This window comes from Microcaecilia unicolor, chromosome 1 (assembly GCF_901765095.1).
Source record: "Microcaecilia unicolor chromosome 1, aMicUni1.1, whole genome shotgun sequence".
NCBI lineage: Eukaryota > Metazoa > Chordata > Amphibia > Gymnophiona > Siphonopidae > Microcaecilia > Microcaecilia unicolor.
Window position 1 is genome coordinate 514,735,112 of NC_044031.1, and position 24,748 is coordinate 514,759,859.

Below are 24,748 nucleotides of genomic sequence, written 5' to 3' on the forward strand. Positions count from 1 at the left end.
TTAGTATTGTATTATCTTGCAGTTTACATTAAGAGAGGTTTTTTGTGTTTATATATCGAGACACTTGTCCTTTTGTTGCTTAATCACCCCTCCCCTTTTTTGCCACCCCATTTAGTTCCCCCCTCCCCAACCCTAGAGGCCTCCACCAGTGGCCAACTACTCCCACTCGCAATTGTACTTTTCCCCAACCCAACATCTTCCCTCAGGTCCCCTGGGTCTACCTTACTGGAATTCCCTAGTTTCTAGTGAGGTAGGCAGCAGTGATCTCCAGCTGCTTCTGCCCACACCAGTGCTTTTTTCCAAAATGCTGCTGGTAACCCCTAGGGGTAGTCTCGTGATAATACTGCTAGGGGTCATGTTTCTGTATAAGGGGGAAAGCTGGAATTATTTTACTCACTACACTGCAGTATAGTATTTATATAGTAATGAGCTGCTTTACATGCATTTGCATTTTTTGCATCTTATTATTATGTAATGCAGGGTGACATATTTATTGCTGCGTAGGGCATGGCAACCAGGGTTAGAGCCCTTTAACACAAGTTAAAGGGCAAATAACACAGGTTACTGCCTTAATACAGCTTAATAACATCCCCTTCAGTCTTTTTAAGCCTAAATCTATATTTGCCAGGTAACTCCTTTTGTGGTGTGGTTAATAATGTGGAGTGGCATTTTGGAAAGAATATCCAGCTTAGAACATGGACATCTAAGTCTGTCACCTATGGACATTCATGTCACATATATTTTAGAACAGGAACTGCTGACATACCACCTGTTCTAAAATACATGAGAAATGGGCATCCATGTGCTGGTGAAGTCCAACATGAGCACTCATTTTACCAACTGAAACATCCAAATTTTGAACAGGGCAAAACAAGGGACATAGAAGTCTTAATGTCAGCATAGGAACATCCATGCCAAAAAATACACAGTCAAAAAAAGAATAGTGGGCTGAGGACCAGGGGACTCAAGTTCAAATCCCACTTGAACTCTGAGATTGATTTGCTATTTTAAATTGTGGCCCCTCAGGGAAAGAAAATTTCCCTACTGTACCTGAATGTGCACCTCTTCAGTAGCCTTGAGGCTTGCAGATTTCTTATACATTCAGTAGGTTTTTTTTCTGTCCGTGGAGGACTCACAATTTAAAATTTTAAAAAAATCACAAAGAACTGAAGTGGTCTCTTGGTTCTCAGTCCACTACACTAAATATTAGGCTACTCCTCAACACTGCACAGAGATCTGTTAAGAAGTTAGTTTAAAAATATTTAGCAACATGAACATCCATAGTTCCTGAGGCTGACATAGAACCTGTTATCTCTTGCTAGTTTCACATTCAAGGGAGGAAGAGGGACAGCAACCACTGGGGATTAAGGAGGTGACTTGCCTTTATCCCTCCAGAGGGCAGCTGCAGAATCAGAGCACCTTTCTGTAGCCTGGACCTGTCAAGTACTAGATTTAAATAACAAAGAGGGGAATAATCGAACGGCGCCGGCAAAATACATGGCCGGCGATGTATTTTGGTGGCGCCGCAAACAGCTGGCCAGACCTGTATTTTCGAAAAAGATGGCCGGCCATCTTTTGTTTCGATAATACAGTTCCGGCCAGCCAAATGCATTGGATTTGGCCGGGGTTTGAGATGGCCGGTTTCGTTTTTTAGCGATAATGGAAAGTTATGTTGGCCATCTCAAACCCTGGCCAAATTCAAGGCATTTGGCCGTGGGAGGAGCCAGCATTTTTAGTGCACTGCCCCCCTGACATGCCAGAACACCAACCGGGCTCCCTAGGAGTCACTGCGGTGGACTTCAGAAAAGCTCCCACATGCATAGTTCCCTTACTTTGGGAGCTGAGCCCCCAACCCCCCAAACCCTCTACCCACAAATGTACTGCACCCACTAAAACTGCTCCAGGGACCTGCATACAGTCTCTAGGACTTATTGTTGCTGTATAACTGAAGACTAATCTCTCTGAAAAAGTCCTTTCTTCAAATAACCACGTTTACTCACAGTTATCTGCAGATCAGAGGCTGTGCCCCACTGGCAAAGAGTCCCCTGGTACTAAGATTAGCAGTAGGTTAGAGCTGGCACAATGGTGTACAATGCGCTCTTTCAGCACCATTCAAGGTAAGAACTACGTTCTCTGACGTGAGTAACACAGGAAAGGGATCTAAAACTGTCTTACAAAAATGGCCACTACCGCATGGACTACAACAGGAAACAAAACAGGGCACACTCTGACCCAGTAAGCAGGGGGAAAAGCACCATGGGAGTAGAGCCCAGTACCCTACACCCACCACAATGCATTGCTGATGTGACTCTGCAGTGCACCTAACAGAAAAGGTGTCACACTCACCCGAGAGCCAAATCACAACCAGGGAAAGGCTGTCAGAGGATATAACACATTCTACTGTCATGGAGGTGGGTACGGCATTTGAGGCTGGCATACAGGCTGGCAAAAAACATTTTTATTTTTTTAGTATGGGAGGGGGTTGGTGACCACTGGGGGAGTATGGGGAGGTCATCCCCCATTCCCTCCAGTGGTCATCTGGTGAGTTGCGGCACCTTTTTGAGGCTTGGTCGTGAAAATAAAAGGACCAAGTAAACCCGGTGAAATACTGCTTAACGCCGTTTTTTTTTCCATTATCGGTGAAAGCCGGCTATCTGGTAGTCATGCCCATACCCGCCCATGTCCCGCCTTCGCTTCGCCGCCGACACGCCCCTTTGAACTTTCGCCGGCGATGCTGTCAAAAAAGCAGCTTTCGATTATACCGATTTCGCCGCTTTTCTGAGATCGCCGGCCATCTCCCGATTTGTGTCGGGAAATGGCTGGCAATCACTTTCGATTATGAGCTGGAAAGTCAGTCAGAAGGTGCCTGACTCAGGAGTCAAACAATTCTGCAAAGAAACATTCCAAACATGTAAACCACTTATACGATTTGTATAAAACCATCTGATAAATATAGAAGAAGAACATCATTTATGTATTTATTTAAAAAATGTATACCTCACCTAAAACTAGGTGGTTTACATAAAAAAAAAATCATACATAAAAGAATATACAATCACACAAATAGAATAAAATCTGCCTACAACACAAAATTAGACATTAGCAGATATTAAAAAAAACAAGGAATTTAAGCTCCAAGAGTGAAACATGCTTGCACAAATAAATGGGTCTTAGGGCTTTCTTAAACTGCTGTAGTGATGAACAGAAATGTACACAACCTGGCAACCCATTCCACATTTTTGGGCCCCCTATTGGAAATGCACAGGCTGCTGTCTCTGCCCAACAAACAGTAGTTCTAAGTTGGCACACGTGTAGGGGCATAATCGAATGGGGATGACCATCTCTAAAGGCGCCCATCTCTAAGGACGTCCCGGCGAAGGAACGGGGAAACCGCTATTATCGAAACAAGATGGGCGTCCATCTTTCGTTTCGATAATACGGTCGGGAACGCCCAAATCTCAACATTTAGGTCGACCTTAGAGATGGTTGTCCCCGGTTTTCGGCGATAATGGAAACCGAGGACGCCCATCTAAAAAACGACCAAATCCAAGGCATTTGGTCGTGGGAGGAACCAGCATTCGTAGTGCACTGGTCCCCCTGACATGCCAGGACACCAACCGGGCACCCTAGGGGGCACTGCAGTGGACCTCACAAAGTGCTCACAGGTGCATAGCTCCCTTACCTTCAGTGCTGGGCCCCCAACCCCCCCCCACCCAAAACCCACTCCCCACAACTGTGCACCACTACCATAGCCCTAATGGGTGAAGGGGTGCATCTAGATGTGGGTAGTGGGTTTCAGGTGGGTTTTGAAGGGCTCATATTTACCACCACAAGTTTAACAGGTAAGGGGGGATGGGCCTGGGTCTGCCTGCCTGAAGTGCACTGCACCCACTAAAGCTGCTCCAGGGACCTGCATATTGCTGTCATGGAGCTGGGTATGACATTTGAGGCTGACAATTTTTTTTAGGGTGGGAGGGGGTTGGTGACCACTGGGGGAGTAAGGGGAGGTCATCGCCGATTCCCTCCGGTGGTCATCTGGTCAGTTTGGGCACCTTTTTGAGGCTTGGTTGTGAAAAGAAATGGACCAAGTAAAGTCGACCAAATGCTCGTCAGGGAAACCCTTCTTTTTTCCATTATCGGCCGAGGACGCCAATATCTTAAGCACGCCCCAGTCCCGCCTTTGCTACACCTCCGACATGCCTCCGTGAAATTTGGTCGTCCCCGCGACGGACTGCAGTTGAGGGTGCCCAAAATCGGCTGTCGATTATGCCAATTTGGGCGACCCTGAGAGAAGGATGCCCATCTCCCGATTTGTGTTGGAAGATGGGCGCCCTTCTCTTTTGAAAATGCCCCTGATAGGGGCCCTTTTACTAAGGTGCGTTGGCACCAACGTGTGTCCAACTTGCATCAAATTGGCACTACCACCTGGCTACTGCATGCCCTGGGTGGTAATTCCATTTTTGACATCTGCCCAAAACACGCAGTAGAAAATATTTTCTACCGTGTGATGCTTACCGAGTGGTAATCTGCAGTTTATGTGCACTGGCCGCTAACACTCTGGTTAGCGTGTGAGCCCTTACCGCTAAGTCAATGGGTGGTGGTAAGGTCTCAGCCCGAAATGGACGCAGTCTGGTTTTAATTTTGCCGCACATCCATTTTCCGGCACAATACAAATAGCTTTTTTCCAGGTGTGCTGAGCATATGGACCTGTGTATGTTCAAAACGAGCACCTACACCAGCGCAGGCCACTTTTAGGTAAAAGGGCCCCATAGTTTCCACTCATGTGCAGAATGCAAAACCTGTGGTGGATCATAAAATTGAAGCACACCTGTCAAATACTTTGGACCGCCATGATACAATAATTAATAAATGAAAACCTCATACACAATTCGATAACTGACAGGCATCCAATGCAACCTCTTTAACAAGGGCGATGAGTCCATTTTGTAACCACAAAAATCAAGCATACTGCCAAATTCTGAATAATCTGCAACGCCTTACAATGGGTTGCTCCCAATCCCAATAACAGAACACTACAAAAGTCTAATCTAGACAAAAGCAAAGACTGTACCACTATTCGAAAATCAAAACCTTCAACATCAACTGAAGCCATAACAACATATGCAAATAGTAACAATAAGTCTTCAACACTTGCTGAATATATTCCCTAAAAGATAGCATAGAGTCCACCAAGACTCCACAGCACAGATGTCACAGGAATCTCCATCCCACCTATCTCACATATTGACATAGAGAACAAGGCTGTATCCCTACCCACAATCAGGATTTCTGTCTTTGCCTTATTTAATAACCTGTTCTCATGCATCCAACCACCAACCCGAGCCATACAAAATTGAAGCTTAACCCTTACATCCTCCTCACTCATAAGTATATAATTATTTAGAAACCATAAACATAAAACATATAATATACAATTACTTAAAAAGTCATATATATATATAAAAGAAATTATGACAACATCAAGAAGAACAACAAATTATAATAATAAACAAATGGTAAGAAAAGTTACATCTACTGAACAATTAAAATAAGAGCAAACCATATAAATAAAAGAACAAATATATTAATATACAATGAAGCAACCTATATGTATAAAAAGGTAATGGTAATATAAAACATACCAATTCAGTGGACAACACAGGGTAAACATTCAGTAGTTCCCAAACCTGGTCCTGGAGGCACCCCAACCAGTCAGTTTTTTGTTAGGATATCCACAATAAATGTTCATGAGAGAGATGTGCATGCACTGCCTCCACTGCATGCAAATCTTTCTCATGAAAATTCATTGTGGGTATCCCAAAAAACGTTATGTCGGCCATCTCAAACCCGGCCAAATTCAAGGCATTTGGCCGTGGGAGGAGCCAGCATTTTTAGTGCACTGGCCCCCCTGACATGCCAGGACACCAACCGGGCTCCCTAGGGGTCACTGCGGTGGACTTCAGAAAAGCTCCCACATGCATAGCTCCCTTACTTTGGGAGCTGAGCCCCCCAACTACTGCCAATGACTCATTATCTACCAAAAAAAAAAAAAAAAAAAATATATATATATATATAAAGAGAGAGAGAGAGAGAGAGAGAGAGAGAGAGAAGGGCATAATATTCCATGTGAGCACATGAATATAATGTGTCAAAATCAAATATTAACTCACAGGCATTATATAGATACTCAGGGCCGCCGAGAGGGGGGGACAGGGGGGACAAAAGTCCCCGGGCCTCCGGGGGGGGGGGGACCCCGGCACCGCCGCTGCAGTGTGGCCCGCCCGCCTCGCTCCGGAACTAACCTTAAGTCTCCTTCTTTCACTTCACGCAAACAGCAGCAGGGCAGGCCACTCCTTCCTTCCGTGTCCCACCTTCGCCTGACGTAACATCCGCGAGGGCGGGGCACAGAAGGAAGGAGGAGAGGTCTGCCCTGCTGCTGTTTGCACGAAGTGAAAGAAGGAGGCTTAAGGTTAGTTCCGGGCCCGGTAGCGGGTGGAGGGGGGCCCGGCGACTTCAGGTGGGCGGTGACCTCGGGTGGGGGGGGGGCCCGGGGGGTGGCCTTGTCCCGGGCCCGGCCCCGGCTCTCGGTGGCCCTGTAGATACTCAAAAAACTAAAAAAAAACCCGAGGGACCATTTTACAAAGGCACATTAGGCTCTACGTGCATGCAGCGTGCGCCAAAATGAGACTACTGCTTGGCAGTAATTTGAGATATGCCGTGCACCCATAACGCCTGGATGATTTATTTATTTATTTCTTCCTATGAGTGATCTTTCTAGCGGTAATCGGCAGTTGGCGCGCACCAACCAGTCACTGCATGTGCAGCACATGAGCTCTTACTGCTAGATCAATGGGAGGCATTAAGGGCTCAGGCTGGATTTAGGCACATGCTGGTTTTGGTTTTACCACATGCCCTTTTCCTGTTCTATTTAAAAAAAGCCCTTTTTTGCATACACGGTAAAAACTGGCCTGGTGTGCGCCCAAAACATGTGCCTAGACTGCCGCAGGCCACTTTTTGCCACGGCTTAGTAAAAGGGCCCCTTAGTAACTGTGAATTGCACATAAAATATGTATACACATAAAACACATATAGGGCTAGATTATATATATATGGCACCTTACTAATCGGCACAAACAAAAATACGCCTAGGCATATTCTATAAACTACACCTTAATTTAAGCATATTTTATAAGATATGCCTAGGGCCTATCCACATGACTAAATTTAGTCATAGGTATTTATGCCAAATAAAACAGGCATAGAGTGAGTGTATTCTGTAGCAGTGTGCATAGCTTTTAAAAATGCCCATGACCTGCTCATAACATGGCCATGGCCACACCCCTTTCCCAATCTGCATCTTGGAATTTATGCGCATCACTTTACAGAATACATTTAGAAGGTCTTTTACTAAGGCGTGCTGGCATTTTTAACACGCACTAAAAATAGGCACACGCTAAATGCTAGAGACGCCAATGTATTTCTATAGGCATCTTTAGCGTTTAGCGCATGCTAAAAACGCCAGTGTGCCTTAGTAAAAGACCCCCCTTAGAAAGTTGTTTGCATAATTCTACTTAATGCCAATTAGTATCAATAATTGTTTATTAAGTGGCAATTATTGGCGCTGATTGACTTAGTAAGAATATGACCTGATTTGCATGCGCAACTCAAGTCACACTATATAGAATTTGGGGGATGATGTATAAAAATGTAAAAATTTAAATAAACAAATGTATGAAAAAATGTACATACCAGAATGTTACAAGATAAAAGCTGCGAAAAGAAACAGACAATAAAAAAAAGATAGGCATGTACTAAAGCAGAAGTAACAAATGAAGAAGGCTTGACTTAGGCCCCTTTGTAGTATTTTTTATTCATGAGACTCAGGAGTGAAAATCGTTAAGAGGCTTGCAGGCTCATTTTCGAAAGAGATGGACGTTCAAAAAGTGACATAAATCGGCACTTGGACATCCGTCTCTCAGCTACGTCCAAATCGGTATAGTCGAAACCCGATTTTGGACGTCTCTAACCAAAGTCCGTCGCAAGGACATCCAAATTTCAAGGGGGCGAATTGGAGGCGTGGTGAAGGCAGGACTTGCGCATTCCGAAGACTTGGACGTCTTTGACCCATAATGGAAAAAAGCAGAGACATCTATGGGTAAAACTTGGACGTTTTCACCTGGACCTGTTTTGGTTACGAATAAGGCACAAAAAGGTGCCTGGAATGGCCAGATGACTACTGAAGGGAATTGGGGATGACTTCCATTTACTCTCCCAGTGGTCACTAACCCCCTCTCAACCTCAAAAAACATTATTAAAAATATTACTTGCCAGCCTCAATGCCAGTCTCAGATGTCATACTCAGGTCTATGACAGCGCATGCAGGTCCCTGGAGCAGTTTTAGTGGGTGCAGTGCACTTCAAACAGGTGGACCAAGGCCCATACCACCCCTACCTGTTACATTTGTGGAGGAAACAGCAAGCTCTCCAAAACCCACCAGAAACCCTGTGTACCCACATGTAGGTGCCCTCCTTCACCCGTAAGAGCTATGGTAGTGGTGTACAGTTGTGGGTAATGGGTTTTGTGGGTTTGGTTGGCTCAGCATACAAGGTAAGGGAGCTATGTACCTTGGAGTATTTTATGAAGTCCACTGCAGTGCCCCCTAGGGTGCTTGATTGCTGTCCTGGCATGTCAGGAGTACCAGTGCACTACAAATGATGGCTCCTCCCACATCCAAATGGCTTGAATTTGGACATTTTAGACTTGCATGTCTTTGCGTTTGAAAATCGCCGAAAGTCAAAGACGTCCAAGCAGGGAGACCAAAGCGAAGCTTGGCTAACAGGAAGAACAACAACAGGAAATGATGCAGAAGCAGGGAGACCAAAGCGAGGTTTGGCTTACAAGAAGAACAATAGGGAAAAAAGCAGACTGAACAGGTCACAGAGCTAGATACAGGGAAATAGTAGGCCTGAACATAAGGGCATGACCGCAACCGTGACTTGAAAGCATCAACCATCGTAAAACTACAAACAATCAGGGCTTACTCAATCCTTATCAGGATATCTAGATAGATCAACAAAGAGACCAACAAGGTCTCAGAGAACTCTGACTGAAAACTATCTAGATAATCTGCCGACTGTAGAAACTCATTCAATTGAAGTGCAACCACCTTCTCCAAGACTGTCTTCTAAAAGGTGATATAGAAATTGGATGATACTGTAATTTCCCAAACCATGGGGGGCTCACCACTAGGATCTTAAATGTACCAGGTATTTGTAATACCCATCAGCCTCTCCAAAAAACCTCCACATGCACTCAATCAGAGATGCTAGACAAATATCCAGTTTTGATCCAGTTGCCTTCTGGGAACCATGTAAGTTTTGTGAAGAGGATACTGATACAGAGGAAAACATATCCTATCCCCAAATCTGACTGGGTCCATCATCAATATGCCTTCCACACTGTTTAAAGAAAAACACTGAGCAGACACTCCCATGTCCAAACCTTTGCTTACTGCTTCAGTATACACGTAATTTAATTTAAATTTCATTTCATTTAATTTTGGCGTTCATATTCTGCTTTGTCCCCATAATTCAAAGCAGATTGCAATAAATTAAAAACAAATTACAACAGCATTTAGACACAGAATAAAAACTCATACAAAATTATAACTACAATTACATAGAGAGGTATAACCAGCAGAAGAGAGAAGTTGTTAATGTCCCTGTACAAGTCATTGGTGAGGACCTGTTGAAGTATTAAGTTCAGTTTTGGAGGCCATATCTTGCTAAGAATATAAAAAGACTTGAAATAGTTCAGAGAAAGTTTGCACTAAAAGACATACGAGAAGATACTTGATGACCTGAAAATGTATACCCTAGAAGAAAGAAGGGATAGGGGAGATACAGTACAGACATTTAAATACTTGAAAGGTATTAATATATAAACAATTTCCCCCCAGAAATGATGAAGCAGTAGAACTAGAAGACATGAATTGAGGTTACAGGGTGATTGACTTAGAGTAACATCAGGAAGTACTTTTTCACAGAGAGGGTGATGAATGCCTGGAATGCCCTCCCAGGGGCAATGGTAGAGACAAAAACAACAAAAGAATTATTTAAAAATGTGTGGGATAAACACAAAGAATCCCTATATGGAAAGAGGATGGAATAAAAATAAAGTTTAATGGTGCTTAGAAGGCAACTCCGGTAGTTGGGAAGTAAGACCACTGCTGGGCAGGCTTTTGTGATCTGTAACCTGAAAATAGCAAGGACCGATCATGAACAAGTATGCATATTTTATACCACATTCATATCATATGCTACAAGTATATCTCAGAGGGGGAGGGGAAGACACCTTAAGGTTGAGAGCAAGTGATATGTTGTCAGTTTGCAACACCATTGGATTGTTGATTTAATCAAGTATTGACTGTGAATGTGACTATGCTTCAACCAAAATGATAAAAACACTCTTCCAATATTATATCAGATATAACTGCTTATATGTGGTTGGCACTGTGGCAAATTGCTGACTGCCTATTTGTGATGGAAGTTTTTGATCATGAAGGAATGTAACCTGCATGAATGGCAGGTGTGGCTCTGGCCGTCTTGTTGGGCAGACTGGACGGACTGTGAGGGTCTTTGTCATTTTCTATGTTGCTATGTTACAGTCCTGCTACAATTAGATCACAAAACAAACCTATGTCCAGCCCAGGGGTCAGCCCGACCCAAAACACAGAACAGTCCAGGAATACAAAATATGCCCCAGTCACTGACAAATAACAAAATCATGACATTCCCATAAATCTGACATCTGTTAAACATACTTTCAAAAAGGTGTGAAGCCCTATTTTATACAGATAGGAGGAATTGAAAGGTGCAGGTCAGTGCATCTCAAGTTTCACCAGTATTTTAGAACAGAATCTGCCAAGAGCATGCAGCATATACATTTGAGAAAAATAAACATATTAAAAAAAACGACAGGTTCACAGCTAGCACATAACAGGTATCCCGCGAAATCAGAGGTTGCACCTGCGGGATCTGTTCTCTAGATCTTCAACTCGCTCCCATAAAGTTCTAGTGTCTGTGCTTTGGGTATCTTGAAATGCTTGTAAATCTTTCACGTGTTCCTCACATTGCACCATGCATTCTTCAAGTTCTGTTTGCTTAGTAGTGAGTGTTCCGATGTCCTTTTTGATGCCAGCAAGTGCCTCTTTTAAATCCTGCCGGACTAATTGAATGTCTGCCCTGACTTCTTTCAGCAATTGCTGGAAATCATGACCGCTAACAGCTCCAAGAGGCGCTTTGGACTCTGACCCAGAATCGTCTTCTTGCTCAGAGGAGCTGCGCCATCCTGTTTCCTGCACGCGCTCCTACGCGAGCTCCCACCTTATGCTTCTCTCGCTGTGGGAGTGTCGTTTTTGTCAAATCTGACTTCCTTTTGGCTGCCATGCGTTAAAGATGACCCTGGCATGCAGTGTATTGCTCTTTGAGTGGGTTCAGGAGGGAATAAAGCTAATTTCAATGGCAGTCCTCTTGGACCTTCAGCCCCAAGCTGCCATTCCTATTGTTGATGTCACTTCCTCCTTCGGTAACATAGGTTTTTGATGGGTTTTGAAGGGCTCCCCATACAATGTAAGGGGGTAATGGTGAGATGTGTACCTAGGATCTTTTATATGAAGTCCAAAGCAGTGCCGCCTAGGGTGCCCCACTGCTCTGTTGGGATGTCTGTGTGACCAGTCTACTAAGAATGCTGGCTCCTCCTACATCCCAATGGCTTGATTTTGTGTGTTTCTTACTTGAACATTTTTTTTTTCAAAAATGGACCAAAAAGATAAACGCAAAGAGCACAAAAACATCTAGCAAGTGGCTATTTTTGGAAAAAAAAAAAAAAAAAAAAGATATACGTTTTGGGGCCCTGTTTACTAAGCAGCACAGTAGGCACACTAGCGTTTTTAGCATTCACTAAAACTTAGCACGCGCTAACGCTAGAGACACCGATATATGCCTATGGGTGTCTCTAATGTTAGCGCGTGCTAATTTTTAACATGCGCTGAAAGCGCTAGCGCACCTTAGTAAACAAGGCCCTTAGTTTTTTGAAAAACATTATATTCACCATTCAGATTGTGGATGTTTTTGAGCAAAACATACAAAGATGGACTTAGGTGTCATATTGAAAATGCGCTTCCACAACCTTTAACGAGTTAGACTCTGCAGAGCAAGACTAGCTATATTATTTCAAAGAAAGAAAGACTCCATAGCCTAACAACATATTTCTACAGTCTGTATGGCAGAGATAAAATATAAAGCCGTTGCTTTGAGCTGAGGATAGACCTTCAGTAGTCTTAGCTGAGCTTGAGAACCTGTTAATGTAAGTAGTTTTATGCCTCACTAACATACCCTACTAGATACACGAAACCATTTGAACCTTGGCCAAACCAGAAATAAACACGCTCTAAAAAAAAAAGACAAAAATCAAACCACTAATTGGTTACTTCAATTTATAATCTTGAAATATAATCTCTAAGAAAGAAATAATGTGACAAGCCAAATTCTTTCAAAAGCAGAACTCTGCAAATTTCAGGATGTCCATTTAAAAATTAAATTGTACAATTTCAAGTCAAATATGTTTTAAAATATAAGAATGATTCTGTATTTTATTTGATTGATCTTTGTTTGTTATATAATTTTATTTTATTTCTGTTTTGTCTTAGTTGTTTCAATTTGTGTTTTATTTATTACAGAAATAATTCTGTAATAAATAAATAAAAATAAAATACAGCACAAAGCAGGGGTGTAGCCAGACTTCAGTGGGATGGGGATCCAGAGCCCAAGGTGAGGGGGCACATTTTAGCCCCCCCCCCCCGCGCCGCCGACCCCCCCGCCATTGCCGACCCCCCATTGCCAACCCGCCACCACGTTTCACAACCTCCTGCCCTCTCGACCCCCTCCTGCGAACCCTCCCCCGCCATTGCCTAATTTCGGTTTTGCTGGCGGGGGACCCCAATCCTGGCCAGCCGAGGTCCTCTTCATCCTGCAGTCAAAAAAGTCTTTGTTCTGTTGTATGCTGAGGACGTCAGACTCAGAGAACAGAGCACTTCGTTCTGTTCTCTGACGTCCTGCATGTACAACGTGCAGGACATCAGCATGCAACAGAACAAAGACTTTTTTTTACTGCAGGACGAAGAGGACGTTGGCTGGCGAGGATTGGGGTCCCCCGCCAGCAAAACCAAAATTAGCCGATGGCGGGGGAGGGTTCGCGGGGGGGGGGTCAAGAGGGTCGTCTGGAGGGGGGTCCAGGAGGAGATCTATGGGGGCCCAGGCCCCCTCAGGCCCCACATAGCTACGCCACTGGTAAAAAGTTAAAATGATAAAAAATGTATATGAATCTCAATTCATGGAACATAAAATCTAAGTTAAATGCATTACAGTCATGTGTGCTTTAGTAACACCTTTCAATTAACGTACACATACCCGAGAGGGCTGACAAAAAATCTGAGCGATTACCTGCAGAAGGTTCTGTAACTGCTTGACTTGTAATGCCAGATGGTGGTTCTTGAAGCTGGTATGTTGCAGTTGTGGAAGGCGTTGCTGGACTGGTGTTACTACTTGTCATGTAATGTGAAGGGTATGGTGAGCTGTTATAATACTGTGCGTATTGACCTTGGCCAAAGTTGGGATATGATGGATAGTCCTATCACATGAAGGGCGACCAAAAAAAATTTCAGTCAAATACATTCTTACATTGCATTGTACAGTATATTCCAAAGTATAAGTGCAAACACATGTATGCAATTCATCTTAGACTTTGCACAGTTCTGCACACATAAAACATTAACAGATTTATATATACATGCAAAATTAGATTTACAGTGATGCAAATGTTTGTTTCTTACATAAATTGGCATAGCATTAGATATGAATGGCTATTCAAATATATTTGCAAATTGGAGAAACTAGGTATGCTCCTCATTTTCTTGCAAAACAAACAAGTCAAAAATAATATACATTCAACATAAAGAACATGAATCAGCATTTGAAAGTGACATGGCTTTTTTTAAATACAGTACAGTGTCCACTTATACATGGTTTACTAAAAGGGACAAACTGAGCATTTTCAGTACTTTTGAATATGTTAAATTATTTTAACAGCCTTACCTGTTGTGAACTATTAAATCCAGTAGAATTTGTGAGTGAATTACTCCCTGTATATAATCCTGATGTTGTCGTAAAGGTGCTTCCTGAAATAAAATTAAAATATTCAAAATTAAAAGAAGCATATTTCTGAAAAGAACTGCAATTTAGCTGTCAAAAATCCAATAGGTTAAAAGCCTTTAGGGGACTTTTACTAAGCTGCGGTAGGCAATAACACCCACCTAACACAGCATAAAATGAAGTACCGTGGGATGCGCTAATCTCTAAAACATACTTAAAGCTAGACGCAGCTTATAGACAGAAATTATGCCCAGGAATCGCACCTAACTTTAGGTACAGCCATTTGCACCAACTGAAACGTGGTGCATATGCACATGCCTACATTAGGCACATATCCCCGTTGTTCTAGAACAATGCACACAGGGCCCCCTTTACCAAGCTGTGGCAAAAGGGGGCCGACACCAGTGTCGGTATGTGTTTTACATGCGTATTGAAGTCTCCTGTTGCTGCAGCTAGTAAAAGGGAAGTCTTGCTTTCCTACAGGAAATGGCCGGGCAGCATTGAGGTGGTAGTAAGGGCTCCCGCGTTAACCCGGCGGAAATTGAGCAGAGCGAGGTACTGCCCGATTACCAAATTTTGTAGCACTGGAAATGACGGCGTGCTAGGGGTGGGAAGTACCGCTGAGCTGCTGTGGTATCCCGGCGGTACTTCTTGTAAAGCGAGCGGTAAGCCCACACACCACCATCATTGTCAATGCATTGTTTGTTTTTTTAAAGTTCAATTTTATTTCATATTTATCATGACAATAACAAGAACATACAACCAGGAGTGCGGATGATACAAGAAGTCAGGAACACCAAAAAATGATCAATATTAGACCAGATGTTTTCTCTGCAATCAATTTTTCATACTTATGAATTAGACATTCCACTAATTCCTTCTCTGCGCATATCCAGCAGATAGCCAAGACCTGTCACTTCTTCCTCTATAACATTAGCAAAATTCACCCCCTCATCTCTGAGCACACCACTCGAATTCTCATCCACTCTCTCATTACCTCTCGCCTTGACTACTGCAACCTACTCCTCACCGGCCTCCCACTTAGCCATCTATCCCCCCTTCAGTCCATCCAGAACTCGGCCGCACGTCTTATCTTCCGCCTCAACCGATATACTCATATCACCCCTCTCCTCAAGTCACTTCACTGGCTTCCGATCAGATACCGCATACAGTTCAAGCTTCTCCTACTCACCTACAAATGCACTCGATCTGCAGCCCCTCCTTATCTCTCTACTCTCATCTCCCCTTATGTCCCCACCCGTAACCTCCGCTCTCTTGACAAATCCCTCCTTTCAGTACCCTTCTCCACCACCGCCAACTCTAGGCTTCGCCCTTTCTACCTCGCTTCACCCCATGCTTAGAACAAACTCCCTGAGCCCATATGCCGGGCCCCCTCCCTACCCATCTTCAAATCATTGCTCAAATCCCACCTCTTCAATGTCGCCTTCGGCACCTAATCACTACACCTCCTCTCAGGAAATCTAAACTACCCCAACTTGACATTTCGTCCTTTAGATTGTAAGCTCTTCTGAGCAGGGACTGTCCTTATTTGTTAATTTGTACAGCGCTTCGTAACCCTAGTAGCGCTCTAGAAATGTTAAGTAGTAGTAGTAGTAGTAATTCCACTATTGAGTTGTACAAAGGAATGAAGTATCTTTCCAGCAACATAATACAAGTTTAAGCATGATACATATCAAAAACTCTAATCTCTTCAAACAATACTCATCTAGATGTATCTTGGAAGATACAGACAATAGTTTCATATGTACAAAGTATGGATACAGAAAATATCTGGAAAATATCTTGGATAACACCTAATCAGTATGCTGGACAACAGAACAACATATGAGACAACATACCTGGAGCTATATTGCATGAACAACACTTTTAGCTAACAGAAGCATCTGTTCTAGCAATTTTCACCAAGATCCAAAGGGCCCAACACAGTATAAAAAACAATGGCTGGGCAATTGAAATAGATATGAATGTACAAATCAAGAAACCCCAGAATTTATTCCAGTGTTGGATGGAGGTATTGGCTGAGGTCTCATTCACCCAAGTCACTTCCGTACCTGTGCACTTGTGGACCTGAACACCTTACAGAATGTGGTAGAAGTGGGATGTTAAGAGGTCCAACAGACCATGAGTAAGACATATAGTGGGTAGTTATTGAGCTGAGCTGAGTTATGGCTATAATGAGCGTTATTTGTCCTTTAATACAAAGTAAAGGGCTCTAATGCAAGTTGTGCTCCCATAATGCAGTGTTAGTTATGTCATTGTGGGTTACATATTAATGAGATGAAAAACATGAAAATACATGTAAAACAGTTCATTAGAATGTAAATGTGGCCTAGTGGTTAGGGTGGTGGACTTTGATCCTGAGGAACTGAGTTCGATTCCCACCTCTTATTATATATAATTTTCTTATGCACCTTAACTGCAATAATGCTGAAATTCTTACTCCGTTAATATGGTTGCCATGATATTCTTATGCACCTTATCTGTTATTTATATTCTGATTTTCTTATTCCATCAATTGTTGTCCTATATAATAATTCTCACCTCCAACGTTCTAATGTGCCTGGGACCGTGGCTCCCTCGGAGATGGTCTGCTAGGCAGTTTAGAATGCACTGACATTAGTGATGCCACTGACAGCTGATTCCAAGGCAAGGGGAGGAGTAGGGAAACACACGGAGCATGTTTCCCTACTCCTCCACCTGCCTGGGAAACAGCTATCAGTGCCCCCCCCCCTCGGCGCAACACCCAAGCCCCTACCGCCCCCTCAACGCATCACACAAGACCCTCCCCCGGTGCATCACCAAAGCCCCCACCCCCCCACCCCTCTTGGGCACATCAACTCCCTCACCACCTGCAGCCGCCAATACTAATACTGTAGAGCAGCAGCGGCCGGTACACGGCTCCGTAGACAGCCATCTGGCATTGGCTGTCGTCACTGCAGCCGCTCCTCCTCTCCCCTTCACGTCACTGCCCCTGCAGGAAGACCCCGGAGGAGTGCAGCGACGTCAGAGGTGAGAGGAGGAGCAGCTGCAGAGATGACAGCCAATGCCAGATGGCTGTCTACGGAGCCGTGTTTCAGGTTTAAAATCTTTTTTTGGCTTTTTTCTTTTTTTACCGGCCGCTGCTGCTCAACAGGAGACGCAGCAGCGGCCGGACAGCGTTAGTATTGGCAGCTGCGGGTGGCGAGGGGGGTTGATGTGCCCGAGGGGGGATAGGGGCTTGGATGATGCGCTGGGGGGGGGGGGAGGGGTTTGGGTGATGCGCCGAGGGGGGAGGGGAGGGTCGCTGGACATGGGTGGCTGGAGGGGGGCAGGGGGAGGGGAGGGTCACTGGACATGGGTGGCTGCAGGGGGAGAGGAGGGTCGCTGGACATGGATGGCTGCAGGGGGGGCAGGGAAGAGGGAGGTAGGGAGGGGGTCCTGAGACCAGATGGGTGGCTGCAGGGGAGGGCAGGAGAGACAGAAGGGACGCTGCAGGGGGGGGGGCAGGGGAGAGGAGGGTCGCTGGACATGGGTGGCTGCAGGGGGGGCAAGGGAGAGAGGTGGGTCGCTGGACATAGGTGGCTACGGGGGGGCAAGGGGAAAGGAGAGGAGGGTCGTTGGACATGGGTGGCTGCAGGGAGGCAGGGGAGAGGAGGGTCGCTGGACATGGGTAGCTGCAGGGAGAGAGGAGGGTTGCTGGACATGGGTGGCTGCAGGGGGGCAGGGGGAGAGGAGAGAATCGCTGGACATGGGTGGCTGCAGGGGGAGCAGGGGAGAGAGGAGGGCCGCTGCACATGCGTGGCTGCAGGGGCAGAGGAGGGTTGTGAGGAGGGGGTCCTGAGACCAGATGGGTGGCTGCAGGGGGAGCAGGGGAGATGGGAAGGACCCTGCGGGGGGGGGGGGATTACCTTGCTAGCGCCCGTTTCATTGCCTACCGAAACGGGCCTTTTATACTAGTTGTATTATATTGTAAGTCACATTGAGCCTGCAAATAGGTGGGAAAATGTGGGATACAAATGCAGCAAATAAATAAATAAATAAATAAATAAATAAAAACTGTTCATAACAACAATTTGAAGTTAATGTTGTTGAATGTGGCCAACGAATCATACCAGGGTAACCTGGGCCTTTTGCTTGTTTATTGCCCACTTGAAACCTGGTCTAAGCGCTATTTTGTAAACGGTGCTCAAAGTTGGGTATCATTTATAGACTAGTGATTAGTGCTTGGATCTGTGCCAAACTGTGTGCACAAGGGTTTATACCAACAGAACCCTTATGTAAATCCCTGTGCCTAAATTAGATGTGGATCCCTTGTCAGCAAATAATAGAAATGTCCCAGACCCACCCATGCCCCTCCCTGTCCAAATATCTAATTGTATTTGGTTTTCAGTCCATTGGACTGATCATTACCTCTGTGAATTTACATTGGCCATTGTTTTTGTCCAAGATCTACAATAGCCCCCAGCCTATGATAGTTCAGTCAAGAGGCAGAATAGACACTGAGCTCTTTTGGAAATCACAATTGCCTACACTTCCAACTATAACTTTAGATAGCAACTAAGATAGTCTGTTAGAAATCTGGGACCAGAATACTTCTAAACTCTTAGATGAAATTTCTTCTACTATCTCTAAAAAAAAAAAAAAAAAAAATCAGTACCTCTTGTAAAGCTCAATGATACTCTAAAACTTTGTGCCCTTAAACAGAAATGTAAGAGTAAGAAAAACCTGGAGGCAGTGGCGTACCAAGGGGGTGGGGGGGTGGGGGCGGTCCGCCCCGGGTGCACGCCACTGGGGGGGTGCCGCGCACCTGTCGGCTCTTTGTTTTCATGCTCCTTTTGCCCCGGAACAGGTTACTTCCTGTTCCGGGGCAGAGGGAGCATGAAAACAAAGAGTCGGCAGGCGCGCGGCACCCCCCCCCCAGCGGCGTGCACCCGGGGGGGGTTTCTTTCGCCGGGGGGGGGGGCGTTGCACTGTTCCGTGGGGGGGGGGGGGGCGCTGCACCCGGGGAGGTGGGGCGCATCGGCGATCCGCCCCGGGTGTCAGCCCCCCTAGGAATGCCACTGCCTGGAGGAAATCTAAACAAGAACCTGATAAATTACTTTTGAAGAAGCAGATGTGTAATTATATAAACAAGAATTTACTAGGGCCAGAAGGCAATATTATGCTGATAAAATAGGGAATGAATGATGTAATCAGAAAGTTCTGTTCAGATTGTGGAATGATTTAATTTCTTACCCACAAACTGCCCAGAACAAGGAGGGTCTAAAAGTGGAGATCATGGCAAAATACTTTTCAGACAAAATGATTACTTTACAAAAGAATTTCTGTCAGAATTCTCATTTTCAAATGCAGGATTTAAATTTCTCCTTACATGATATTGATTCTTCCCCAGCAGACAGTTTTGGTTGAATTTTAAGAGAGTGTCTGAACCATTAGTAAGGAATATATTTTCTAAATAATTCATGTCATCCTGTCCTTTGGATTCTTGCCCTTCACTGGTCTCTAGATCTCTTCCTCCAGCAGCTTTATACTGGATATTGCAGGTGGGATTTCTTTTCTCCATCTATGGATAGGATCGTGCTATCACTGAAATCATTGTCTTTAGCCACAAATCTGCTTTCAAATTTCAGGCCAATTGCTGATATTCCTCTCCTTACCAAACTTCTCAAATCTATATTTTCAAATCAACTTTCAAACTATAATCGAGATATTTTCAGTTTTAAGACCCATTCAACATGATTTTTGTTCCTTACATAGTACTGAAACTTTATTATTAGCGATAGCAACCAAAGTGAAAAATTTAAATTTGATTAGTAAGGGGAAGCGGGCTATTCTTTTATAATTTGATCTTTCAGCGATCTTTGATGAGGTAGACCACATAGAATTATTCATTGGCATAGGAATTGGTGGAATAACACTGCAACAGTTTAAGAAGTTTTTGCAAGTTCAATCTTATGCAGTACAAGTATGGCGGGGACTTATCTCAGTTCTGGTCATCAGGTTGTGGAATTCCTCAAGGCTCACCCTTGTCACCTATTGTTTTTAACATATATATATGAGCAACTTAAAGGGTGAGTTCCTTTATTCTTACACTGACGATATTTTTATTCTTCAAGAAGTACACCCTGATGCTCAGACAGCCCTCTCAAGACTTCATACCTGTATTTCCAAACTGGAAGTTTGGGCCTTTCATTTTCTCAGTGGAAACTGAATTCCTCCAAGACCAAGATGCTTTGGTTCAGAGCTCCAATTCCATCATTCCCTAGCAGTTTAGCTTTGAACGCAAATCACTATTTTTGAAACCTATTTTTAGACGTTTCTCTATGAAGTCCATCAGAAGTATGTCCAAATCTCAAGTAGGCATTTCAGGGGTGTGTTCAGGGCGAGACTTGGGCATTCCTAAGACTTAGATGTTTTTCAGCCATAGTGGAACAAAACAAAAATGTTCAGGACTAAAACTTAGATGTTTTGAGCTAGACCTGTTTTTTATAATGAATAAGGCACAAAAAGGTGCCCTAAATGACCAGATGACCACTGGAGGGAATCAGGAATGACCTACCCTTATTCCCTAGTGGTCACTAACCCCCCTCTCACCCCCCAAAAATGTGATGAAAAACATTACTTGCCAGTTTCTGTGCCACCCTCAGATGTTATACTTAAGTTCATCAGAATAGCATGCAGGTCCCTGGAGTAGTCTAGTAGTGGGTGCAGTGCACTGCAGACAGGTGGACCCAGCCTCCTACCTCTCCCTACCTGTTACAATTGTGGATGAAACTGCAAACCCTCCAAAACTCACCAGAAACCCATGGTACCCACATATAGGTACCCCCTTCACACGTAAGGGCCATGGTAGTAGTGTACAGTTGGGGGTAGTAGGTTTTGGGGGGCTCAGCAGACAAGGTAAGGGAGCAATGGTCAGATGTGTACCTGGGAGCATTTTATGAAGTCCACTGCAGTGCCCTCTAGGGTGCCCTATTGCTGTGCTGGGATGTCAGTCTACTAAAAATGCTGGTTTCTCCTACATCCCAATGGCAGGGACCAGTCTACTAAAGCTGCTGGCTCCTCCTACATCCCAGTGGCTTGATTTTGTACGTTTTGCACTTGGACATTTTGTTTTCCAAAATGGACCAAAAAAAATGTCCAAAATACAAGACATCCATAGTATTTTTGAAAAAAAGACGTTTTTCTTTTTCGAAAATGACCTTCTTTCCTGTTCAGAATTTGGACGATTTGAGTAAAAAGTCCAAATTCAGATTTAGACGTGATATCGAAAATGCTCCTCCACATAGAATCCGGGGGATTATGACTGAATTTTAATTTTAATTTCTATGTTTCTATTTTTCTTTAGTCTGTCCCATTGTGCTGCCCTCATTCAAGTCTCGCCTATTGACCTTGGACGCCAGGGTGACATCTGAGTTTAGCTTTAAATTTCATTATTTTGCTGTGTGCAGCTGCCTGTGGCACAGATTGAAGGAGTGCACATAAGGCACATGTCCTGCTCTTTAGTGCACTCCTTTGCACACCTGACTGCATACAGATGTTTCTCCTTTTATTCTTTGATTTAGGATTAATTTGTTTGTTGCATTTCACATCTAGGCAATATGGCTTCCATTCCAGTTCATTATTGTTTAAGACTAATCCCAGCCCAATGTGTTCTTCTTACTCTCCTCAGGTCAGGTTCCTTGCTCCCTGTACTCCAATTACTGTGCCTTGGACGTTCCCACCACCTGCCAGTCAGCTTCAGATAGATCTATTAAATATATAGCCTGTGAAGACTTAGTGCTTTTTAATCTCTGACTTTCTTCTTCCTCATTATTTAGATTTGTCAGCACAGTAGTAGACCTGGATAAAGGAAGGTGATTCCTTGTACTTTAATCAGACCTATTCCTATAGTGATTTCTCCAGGTATGATGTAGGCATGGTTTTGTTTGTTCCTTCTCACTTTTGTAATAGGCAGTTACTCTGTCACTCTTCTTTTTTTGATCTTTCTGCTATTCTTATTGAAGATTCCTGTCCATTGTACTCAGTGGGGTTTTTCTAGTGAAAAAGGTACTGGTACTCAAATGCCAGGCCACCCTTCAAGGGTGGGGTAATTACCGAGGGACCCACCCCACAATAGCCAGGCCCCCTGCAAGCAATCATAGAATCTATGACCAGAATGAGCTCTTTCATTAAAACTTGGGGACCATCAGTCAATTTTAGCAGACAATGGAAAAGGTGCCGGTACTCAGTACCCCCTCAAAAAAAGGCCTGATTGTACTATACTGTGTGGTCATTTATCTAGTTCCCCTCTTCATTACTCTATGCTATGGGTCTTTATAGCTTTTTGGTGATTGTAATATATACTTGGGAAATCCTAATTCAAGGGTCAAAGCTGAGTTTTTGATTTTTTAACTGGCATTGGCTTTACTGTTTTTTCTTTCTTGCCTGCTGAAGAAGAGGGTGATTGTTTGGATCTGGGGGAAAGTAGAAACTGCTTCTTTTCCAATTGGCCTCTTTCTATACTCCTGTGACTTGTTCATATCATTATCTGGTACACTGTGCTTTCTCTATCATATCATTGTTTTGGAGGCCGTATCTTGCTAAGGATGTAAAAAGAATTGAAGCGGTATACACATAAAGTAGCACATATGAGTTTGACTTGTTGGGCAGACTGGATGGACCGTACAGGTCTTTTTCTGCCATCATGTTACTATGTTACTATATCAGTACTCTTTCAGTCCCATTCAAGGACTTCGCCCTAGTATAGGGAGTGGAGGAGTGGCCTAGTGGTTAGGGTGGTGGACTTTGGTCCTGCGAAACTGAGGAAATGGGTTCAATTCCCAGCACAAGCAGCTCCTTGTGACTCTGGGCAAGTCACTTAACCCTCCATTGCTCCATGTAAGCCGCATTGAGCCTGCCATGAGTGGGAAAGTGCAGGGTACAAATGTAACAAAAATAAAAAAATATATAGAAGGCTGTGATCCAAGGACAAATTTATTTCCAGAGACTTTCTGTCCTCAATATATTTCCCAACTTCACATTAAATAAGAAGTTTCAAATATAGTTCTCCCTTCTGAAGAATGATTTGGAAAAGAACCCCCTGTTGGTACTTGGAGGGCCATTTTTGAAAGAAACGTGTAAGTTAGAATTTGGACGTCTTTGTAAAACATCCAAATCTGGAGGCAGGAAAAAGGTCATTTTCGAAAAAAGATGGGCATCCATCTTTGTTTTCGAAAATACCATGGACGTCCTTGGATTTGGACGTCTTTGATTTTCGGCAATTTTAGAACGCAAAGACGTCCAAGTCTAAAACATTCAAAGTCAAGCCATTTAGACGTGGGACGAGCCAGCATTTGTAGTACACAGGTCCCCCTGACATGCCAGGATACCAACCGGGCACCCTAGGGAGCACGGCAGTGGACTTCATAAATTGCTCCCAGGTACACAGCTCCCTTACCTTGTGTGATGAGCCCCCCAACTCCCCCCAAAACCCACTACCTCCAACTGTACACCACTACCATAGCCCTTAAGGGTGAAGGGGGAAACCTATATTTGGGTACAGAGGGTTTCTGATGGGTTTTGGAGGGCTCGCTGTTTCCTCCACAAATAGAACAGGTATGGGCCTGGGTACACCAGTCTGAAGTGCACTGCACTTACTACTAAACTACTCCGGGGACCTGCATGCGCTGTCATGGATTTGAGTATAACATCTGAGGCTGGCAAGTAATATTTTTAATGATATTTTTTGAGGGTGGGAGGGGGTTAGTGACCACTGGGGGAGTAAGGGGAGATCATCTCCGATTCACTCCAGTGGTCAGCTGGTCATTTACCTTTTTGTGCCTTATTTGTAATAAAAACAGGTCCGACATGCCACCTTGAGATTTGGACGTCCTTGCAACGGACTTCTGACAAAGACATCCAAAATCGGGTTTCGATTATACTGATTTGGACGTCTCTGTGAGAAGAACGGCCAAGTGCCGATTTATGTCACTTTTTGGACATCCATGTCTTTCGACTGTAAGGGGTGGGGGAAGACCATCAATGAGTGTTTTGAGGCATACTGGGGGTGGGGGGGAGGATCTCTTAATGTTTACAGCAAACTGCTTTTTATCACTGACAGCACACATTTTTTGATGCAGCAGTAATTTAATATGCAATTTACTTACTGTATCAGGGAGCTAAATTTTACATTATGTTTACCTTAGAAAATTATGCGCTAACCCATGAATTCTATAAAAAGTGCTAAAATCGTGCACACAAATTTAGATGTGCACCCAATTTGTGCATGCAATTTAATTGAATAATGAGCCAATCAGCATCAATAATTGAAATCTTAACAAGCAAATTATTGGTGCTAATTGGATTGAATTAAAATTTACACCCATAAATTTTACATGTGGGTTCAAAAAGGGGGTATAGCCATGGGTGGGTCATGGGCGGGTCAAGGGCATTCTTTTAATTTACACACATTGTTGTAGTATAAAGGGGATCCATGCTTAATTTAGGTGTAGGGATTTACACCTAGATTTTGTTGGTGTAAATGGTCACTCCTAAAC

At 44.0% G+C, this 24,748-nt stretch overlaps 1 protein-coding gene across 9 annotated transcripts in view; it reads right to left on the bottom strand.

Annotated features, from left to right (window-relative positions):
- Nucleotides 1–24,748, bottom strand: part of EYA1 (EYA transcriptional coactivator and phosphatase 1) — a 321,910-nt gene that overhangs the window by 193,426 nt on the left and 103,736 nt on the right. For all 9 annotated transcript variants that reach the window (XM_030215486.1, XM_030215477.1, XM_030215459.1 and 6 more), the window contains 2 exons: nucleotides 14,154–14,236; nucleotides 13,503–13,689 (listed from right to left, as the gene is read on the bottom strand). In XM_030215486.1, the coding sequence (XP_030071346.1) occupies nucleotides 13,503–13,689; nucleotides 14,154–14,236 (270 nt within the window). The remainder of the gene's footprint in view (nucleotides 1–13,502; nucleotides 13,690–14,153; nucleotides 14,237–24,748) is intronic.